The sequence below is a fragment of the Priapulus caudatus genome, unplaced genomic scaffold (assembly GCF_000485595.1).
Source record: "Priapulus caudatus unplaced genomic scaffold, Priapulus_caudatus-5.0.1 Scaffold593, whole genome shotgun sequence".
In the NCBI taxonomy this organism is placed as follows: domain Eukaryota; kingdom Metazoa; phylum Priapulida; class Priapulimorpha; order Priapulimorphida; family Priapulidae; genus Priapulus; species Priapulus caudatus.
In genome coordinates this window covers 203,965-213,084 of record NW_014577654.1, presented here as the reverse complement: position 1 = coordinate 213,084, position 9,120 = coordinate 203,965, and the positions used below count along the sequence as shown (strand labels likewise).

The 9,120-nt window shown below is 43.3% G+C and overlaps 1 protein-coding gene across 1 annotated transcript; it reads right to left on the bottom strand.

Annotated features, from left to right (window-relative positions):
* Nucleotides 1-4,953: 4,953 nt before the first annotated feature.
* On the bottom strand, nt 4,954-9,072 carry LOC106811943 (fatty acid synthase-like). Its single transcript, XM_014815687.1, has 3 exons — nt 8,821-9,072; nt 5,804-6,055; nt 4,954-5,537 (listed from the first exon to the last, which is right to left on the bottom strand). Exons 1-3 carry the CDS (start codon nt 9,070-9,072, stop codon nt 5,412-5,414), a joined length of 630 nt encoding a protein of 209 aa, XP_014671173.1. The 3' UTR covers nt 4,954-5,411.
* Between the last annotated feature and the right edge of the window lie 48 nt (nt 9,073-9,120).

The window sequence follows — 9,120 nt, the reverse complement described above, 5'->3', positions numbered from 1 at the left end:
CAGCCAGCAAGCACGAGCCACGATGTGCACAGCCATGAACGTGGGTAACAGGAGTGTCACAGGCTGCTTATTTTCTGGTTTTTTCTTTTGCATGAATGCGTAGGGCATGCGTGAGTGCGGGAGAATGGGTCCAGATGCGTGAGTCTCCCGCGAAATACGCAGCGTGAGACTTGGTGGGTCTGCTAACAGAGTAAGATTTAAACTAAAAGGTGAAATTTTATTTTTGGGGTGCCTCAAATGCAGTCTAATACATCCACATTTTAAAAATGTTGCTGGGGGAGACCCCCAGAACCCCCTCTACCTCCCCCCCCCTGCGTCTGCCTGCAGAATCCACATTCGTGCCTACTGCACGCCTTTGAATCCATCATGTGCGTTTTTTCCCCAAACTGGCCATTACCGCCGTTGTCTAATTTTCCCTCAGAAGAAACCCTGTATATTGTCAGCAAGTTGACTCTATTGACTCTCAACTACAATAAGTGACTGATCTTTTGACCTTGATGACTCTTGTAGCAGAAATGAAATTAAGAAAAATTTCCAGTTCCGGCCGACTGCTTCTGAAGGGTTCCGGCCGGAACCGGAACTCTGAAAAATTGGGGATCCGGCCGGATAGTTCCGGCCGGATCCAAGTTCCGGTGCACCCCTAATATATATGTGTGTATATAGTAAGTACTATGTATAAGTGTAAATGTGCAGCAGTGTGTGCGGTGTACCTGTGTGTAGCAGAGGAGCATTTGAACGGCATTTAGGCCTACAGAAAGCTATCGGCAATAATAGGCGAAAGAGAGTAGACTACTAGAGGAACATTAAGACTTTGGTAGTCAATACCAGAGCTCTCAAGGGGTAGCTTTAAAAATGAGTGAGATTTATTTTGAATCAGATAATCTAAGGCCGAAGGCGCGAAGAGGGGGTGGGTGGCGGGAGGAAAATTTGATCGCCTAGATTTTCCGAGATTCCAGCAGGCTTCGCGCCCGACCAACACTGCGAAAGGCTATTTATAGTAACGCGTGACGTCAGATTAGCCAAATCAGTCGCTTGGTGCGCCACAAGTAATAAATGTCGAGATTCCCGTGCCTCGTGTCCCGCGTTTTTCGGCAAAATTCGGCTAGATCCACTCCACGCAACGAAGAAAAGCTGGATTCTTGCAATTGCGTGAGATTTTCGGGGACTATCAGAAATTGTGCTGAATTGCATGAGTCTCACGCCAAACGCGTGATACTTGGGAGCCCTGCAATACATTTTGTCTTCATTTAGCATTATTTTTTAACGAGACGCTCAAATTAAGTGCCTGTGGGTCGACGAAGAATATGGTCGGACTTGATGATATGAGAGGAAATAGTTGGCTTGTAGAAACGTTAATTAATCGAACCACAGGCACTTGGAACGTTTCAATAATAAAATGATGACCAGTAGATAACCACGAAACGATACTCCCATTTCATCTACGGCAAAATTCCCATTTTGTCTACCATCAGTTTGTCCCACTAAATAATCATTTATAAGTGTAATATATGGTTTTGGTTAGCATATATAGACTAGACGGAGTAGTGTAACAGTGATATAACAGTTTATTTAGAATTACCCCCGTGTGCAAATCGCATATATATATTGTCGTAGCTTATATGCTACGCAGCCCCCCCCCCAAGGTCATGCATGCATGATCGCCGCGCCTGTACGGCGTGCCATATAGGAATGTACGTTAAGCGCATTCGGTATATAGGGCGCGCGATATATGAATATTAAATTAGCTAGCTGCATGGACACAGTAGTAAGCAGGGCACGCGTTATGGCCTGCTCAATGCGCTAGCGGGGACACAGAACCTTAATGACAGGGGATGGCGACAAGGCCGGGGTACAACGGCCTTCGACAAAGACCGCCGCGCGGTGGCGAGGTCGAGAGAGACGGATAAAAGGGAGGGTTTGAGTGAGTTCGAGGGCGACCCCATCTAGGACTTGGTATGTGTACACTGTCACTGCTCGTGTTTAGAATAAAGCTATAAGTTGTTTACCGTTTATACAACTGTTACGTACTACTGTCTACGAACGTATATTACACGCTACACCAATCGGGTACCCTCGGACCATTCAGAGAATAGCGCCTCGGGGTTAGCACGGAGGCCACCACTGTTGGAATAAGGTCAATGATGGGATCTAACTTGACAACGATGGCCTGGCGGCCATGTGTCTGCGTTCTGTCGCAGTGACGACAAGCGACGGGTTAATACGACTCAAATAGCAAGAAACTCGTGTTTTGTCAGGCCACAACAGCCCATAGTTAGAAAAAATTTTGTAAGACTAACGCCAGCAAGTCACACATTCTTATAGATTTCGTTTTTAGTGATATTTGTAGGCACTCAGTTCGTTATGTTATGTGAGTCTGTAAGTATTATTCACGTGAATTAACTTTAATATTATTTAAGGGCATTAAACCTGTCTAGTTTTCTGTTCAGAGACGAGTTGGAAGCTTTGCGAGTTCCAGTAGGTGGCAGACCAAGCTGACCAGGGTTAGGACTGCAGGGGGCAAGGCTCTCCGCCAGCAGGGACACATACCAAACCCAGCAACGACTTGATCAGTTGTTTCCTGTATTGCTCGAACTTTGTTCACACCACAACAGGATGTCCTTGAGGTTATAGCTGAACATTGCAAAAAAACATGTTTAGCAAACACGGACCATCCTGGAGCCGACAAGAATAGGAAGAAGTTTTAATAATTTCAAAGGGTAAAGGTCTGGGCCTGAGTAAGATAGATTTTGTTTATTGATTTTATGTTTAATAACACGTTACACTGTTTCATCACAAGGAGATCTTTGGAAAGCACCTATAGGAACTATATTATCCCTGTCTTGGACTGGTCTCTGGAGCGACGTTGCTTATGAGCATCGTATCTTTGAATAAAGTATCAAGGCCACCGCCCACTTGATTCTTCAAGCCAGTGGCGCCACACGCGGCCTTTGGCACCGGGCGGTCGCACCGGCCCGCGTGGCGTGATTTTGCCTGCTAGAGTAGCTTATGATATGCGGCGGAAACATTTCAAGGTATGGTTCATATATGTATATAAATTAAGAACTTTGTTAGCGTTACAAATAGATACCATATTACTGCAACATGCCTAACTCCTCATTTTCAATGACTTTAGTATTCATTACTTCACAGTGCCACTCCCAGTTAGCTACCGAAAACTGACGGGGTCCAAAGAAGAATAATCGTATTAGCGGGGTTCCGTAGATTATATTAGCGCTTAATTTGGAACAAGAAAAACAATGGATTAGAAGTGTGATACAAGGGCTGTTTTATATATAAATTATATTACCGGGACAGAAAATTTTATCGTTAGTAACAGGATCCTTGTATTATTGTCTTCGTATCAAGTCAATATTTTACCTTAAGAGATTACTATGAATCGGGCCGGGATTTAGAGAATCATCCTATAGTCTCATCAGCCCGTAACGGACGCGAATATGGCCGCCGTAGGCGGTCATTTTGCGAGTATATATAAAGTTGTTCAGCCGAATTTGTGTGTTCGCGCATAACTAGAGAACTCCGCAGCCTAGAGGAAAACTAAATATATTTTCAGAATTAGGGAGGTGGTTCTGGCTGAATCAAAATTTCTAAAAAGTTAAAAATTCATAAAAATTATATTCATCAATAGATGGCGTACAGATTAACATTATACATCACGTACGTGTGAATCCACGGTCTATAACCATAACGGCCCAGTAGCCAAATGGATACAGCATCGGCCTCCTAAACCATTGATTCTGGGTTCGAATCCCACTTCGGTAAATAGTTTATTTCTTTTCTTTTGGACTGTTTAGTATGTACTTCTGCGGTATTCGCCGTGGATTTCAATTTTTTTACCACATTCAAATGTTTAGTAAAAATCCAGAATAAACTATGGTAGATGATAACGATAGCGCAAACTGACGGGAACACTTCACGGAAGCCTATGTAGGTTACATATCAAATATTATTATATTTTCTATATAATTTAATTTTATTATTTATAATTTTTGACTTCGAGACATGGATCGGGTTACTGTCAGTAAGTAAATTGTCGAGCACGAATCTGAACACAAATATATTGAACATGAATCTGTTGCTTATAGGTTAGAGATATTTATTTTAAAATAAACAACGTGGAAAAATTACAATTATTCATGCCTTTTTAACTCTTGCAATACGATTCGTTTGTTCTGCGTCACTCTAGCAGAATAAAAAACGCATACAATGTGTACGTTTACAAACGGAATATATTAATTTAGGAAAATATTTATTTAAATCTAGTGAAACACAAATACTAACCAAATACAAATCGAAACAAACGTTTTGTTAAATTTCATTCATGTCATTCATGTCATCAAGAGCAGATAATAGAGTCTCTATTATCTACTCTTGATGTCATGTTATTCATGTCACAAGGAAAATGAATATGGACCACTGATCTCTACTATATTAACGCAAAAAATATAATTGGAATAGGCCTACAGCCTAAAATATAATAATTTTTGCACGGCACCTCACTTTTAGTACACTACGACGATTTAGACAAAGACCTAATTATTATGTTATTGCTATACGTGTGTTTCTCATATCGGGCCCCTGTACTTTACATTTACATTGTCATAGGACGCGCATTATAAGTCCATAGCACACACGCACACGCACGCATACACACGCACACGCACACGCACACGCCCACGCCCACGAACGCATACACACGCACACGCATGCATACACACGCACACGCACGCATGCACACGCACACGCACGCATACACACGCACACGCTCATGCACACGCACACGCACATGCACGTATGTACACGCATATGCACATGCACGCATGCACCCCGCATGCACACGCACACACTCGAATGCATACACGCACGCATGCACAGTGCACACGCACACGCATGCACACGCACGCACATATATAGTATATGCGATGACTCTAGTCATGCATGCATCCCTTCGGCTTGTCATTGCAGTTATATCTGATCCAGAACACACAAACTGAAACTGAACACAAGCTCAAACGTACTAGACTTAGTTCATGTGCTCTTGATCTGAACACGGATTACTAACTAATTTGAATGTAATCTGTGACAATGAGAATCAATATTGAAACGTATACAGAATGCTCAATTAAGCCCAATCCTACATTAAACTAGAACAAGAAAGATAATATGTAATAGTAGTAATAATAATAATAATAGTTATTGTGATTATATGAACGTTAACTATGTATAAAATATATATAAAATTATCTACTATAATTATATATATAGGGGTTAATTATATACGTATAAGTTAATGTGTTCAACGCAGGTATATTCTTGCACATATTAATCAGCGCACACATCTCCCGGTAGATGCCGCAGCTTACACCTACAGGTTACTATGACGACGCCATGCATCAACATGCCTCGGTCGGCGCCGGATGACCAAGGATCGCCGATGCCGTGGCGACGGCCCGGTCGCCTTCCATGAAAGTCACGTGGTCTCCCGCTATCCTGTGCACTGTCACCACTCCGTCGCACACCTATAAACCAGAGGCAGACACTCAATGAAACGTTTGCTGAACTCAGACAGATAACTTAATTAGAGAGGAGGACAGGGAGAGAAAGAGAGCGAGAGAGAGAGAGGGAGAGAGAGCGAGAGAGAGGGGAGAGGGAGAGAGAGAGAGAGAGAGACAGCAAAAGTGAGAAGTGATGGGTGAATCAAAAAAGAATTCAAAAGAGATGTTGAACAGAGTAGCAGACGCGAGTTAAGCTAGAGTTGACAGCACGACATTTGTAGGTGACTCACTCTGTGCAAACCATAATCTTCTCCACGTCCTTCGCTCCGCGCGTGTCCATACTCCGTCCGGATCAGTGTGATGTTGCCATGGTAATGCTCATCCACCTGGTAACGGTCAGCGATGACCAGCTTCTTGTAGTACGACCACGCAGCTTCCTCCAGGCCGCTCCGCTCGTGGAAGAGACCGGTCTGTAGGAGCACCTCGGTAGCGTAAGCTACCCGCGATTCCTGTGAGTCTGCCGCCAGCAGTTCACGGTGCACCTACAGCAGGAGAGAGAATCAGACACTAACGATGGCAGGGGGCAGTCTAACCGCGGTGCCTGCAGCTGTGAAGCGGAGGCCCGGACCGTCTCTACGGGACGCCGACTCGCTATGCTAACCCACATACGATTCAATCAGCTTCCCACTCAATGAACTGAAGTGGAGAAAGTATAACTACTGGATGCCACGTGCCTGGGATGCCAACTGGAAAGTTTAGTATATAATATAATATAATAACTGATTGCTTCTTGCTTAACACTTATTTCTTGCCTATTACTTACTGCTACTAAATTGGTTAATACTTATATTGCTTGATACTGAGAAGCATGACACGTTTTAACAAAGTTCTCGACATCTTTGTCCATTCCCATCCACCATACTTTGGAACGAAGCCTCCTCTTCATGCACACAATTCTGGGATGCCCCTCATGAGCCAATTCAAGTATTGTCTCACGAAGTCGTTTGGGGACCACTAACTTCGTTCCTCTCAACACAAGCTTTCCTATTATGCACAGTTCATCTTTAACTGATAGGAGACGCTTATTGGTTCATTTCTGCCACTGATTTGTTCGAATACAGTATCGAACTTACATTAGTTCCTCATCATCAGCAGATGCTTTCTCTACCTCTCGGGTAGACAGAGCTTTGGGTGTTGCATTGTGAGCAACAAACCTAATGTATTCCTCACAGTCAGCAAAACAATTGTTCTCCCCAGGGTTGTCTCCCTTAGACTGGATCAAGCGCGACAGACAGTCTGCAATGTTTTGTTTACCGGGAATCCATTTTACTGTAAACCGATACGATTGCAGTCGAAGCACCCATCTGTGTATTCTTGCGCTCGCCCTTCCCGAAGATTTGTCCGAATATATACACTCAAGTGGTTTATGGTCCGTCAACAGTAGAAATTCTGTCCCATACAAATACATATGAAGACGCTCACATGCCCACACAATACCTAATGCTTCTTTCTCTGTCTGAGAGTATATCTCCTTTTGGTATCTGTCATACTCCTACTAATGTAGCAGATAACCCGATCTTCTCCCAAGTGTTCTTGGACAAGCACAACGCCAAGTCCTACAGGACTAGCATCAGTGATGAGCTTGGTAACAGCATTCTTGTTGAAATAACCAAGTGTATCTGTACTGGCTAGTCTGTGCTTCAACTCGTTAAATGAGTCTTCGTGTACCTTGTTCCACACAAATGGTTCTCCCTTCCTTGTCAATCAACGTAATGGCTCTGCAACTGTAGCCAAATCAGGTATAAATCTCGAACTGTAGTTTACTAATCCTAAGAAGCTTCTCACTTCTGTAGTAGATTCTGGCTGTCTCGCCTCATCAACTGCTTAAACTTTTACCTTGTGGGGGCCTATTCCCCTTGCAGATAGCAAATGCCCCATGAATACTAGTTCCGACATGCGAAATTTGCATAAATTTGTCTCTATTTAACGTTAGTCCCGTTTCCTGGATCAGTTTCAAAAGATTCTCCAGTCTCCTGTCATGCTCCTCCACAGACGATCCACGGACGAACAAATATGTTTCTAACCCCTTCACAACTCTGGAGGGTTAGTTGTATCACACGTTGGTACATCTCGGGAGCACAGGAAATTCCGGACCTGAGACGCTTGTAACGATACAGTCCTTTATGCGTGACAAATGTTGTGATAGGACGTGACGACTCTGAAAGTTCAATCTGATGAAACGCCCACTTTATGTCCAGTTTACTAAAAACGGTACTCTGATTTAAATCATACAGGATTTCCTCTACAGTAGGAATTGGATGTCTCTCCCTGATAATCGCAGCATTAGCTCTCCTCATATCAACACATAGTCTGATATCCTTGTCCCCCTTAAGAACAACAACTACAGGAGACACCTATGGGATGGGACCTTCAGCCTTCTCTATAACATCAAAATCCTCCAACTCTTTAAGTTTCGTCTCAACTTTATCTCTCAAGCTAAATGGGATTCTGCGCATTGGCTGAGCTACTTGCTGTACTGTACTGTAAAAAGTAATGTCTAGTTGATAATCTTTCAACTTGCCTAAACCCTCAAAACATGCTTGATATTTATCAAACAGCTCAGTGTCATCTTGTACTGTGTTTACAAAAGATGCATCAATGCCAAGTTTAAGCACACCCAAATCGACAGCAGTTTTCCTTCCCAGTAATGCTTAACATTTCCCTTTTACGACAACAACCTCTCCTTGAACTCGGCTGTTTCCTATAGCCATGTCTGATGTGAAGCATCCAAGCACTTGCATTGGTGTATCACTTCCGTATGCAAACTATTGTTTGTCCACTTTCCATGATGTACATTTGATATGGTTTTGTTTTAGCTCACTCAATAATGTCTCGTCAATCACATTACAGCTAGAACCAGAGTCAACAATCATCGGAATATTCGCCACTCCGCCCACATCAACATGTACAGAAGTTTGTTTACCATCGTCCCATAGTGAAAACGCATATTCACTGTTACCGTGTGCAATCATTGAATTTAATCACAAACAAAGCCAGTCAGCCATTTAATCAGCAAGCACCATATGCCCCATGCGTGATTTTTTTCCTAAGATAATGAGGCACAGGAGTTTGAGGCACGTCATTTGTATCAACCAATGGCAGCGCTTACTAGAGCCCTATGTTCTTGATTATCCTTGAACATTGGTTTACTCCAATTTTATTGAGATGAATACAACAGATAATACTACTATCTACTTCTGATATATATATACATATATACATATATATATAAATTATGTATAAACACCTTTATGAAGTCGACAGTCATGAAGAGCATCATGAAGCTGCACATTGCGCTCGACAAGAACTCCACTTCGTGGGCGACACCGTATGTGCGTGCACGCCCCCGGTACCTGCCCGCGATAGCGCCAATTTCCACTGGCGAGCCGTCCAGCAGGACAAGATGGCCGACGGTGCGCTGCGCTTGCTGCAGCTGTAGTGCCATCTCAAAGGCGACGCAGGCGCCGAATGAGTAGCCACCTAGATGGACGGCTCCCATCGGATAGTGGTCAGTGATTTTCTGAAAGAGAGAGAGAGAGAGAGAGAG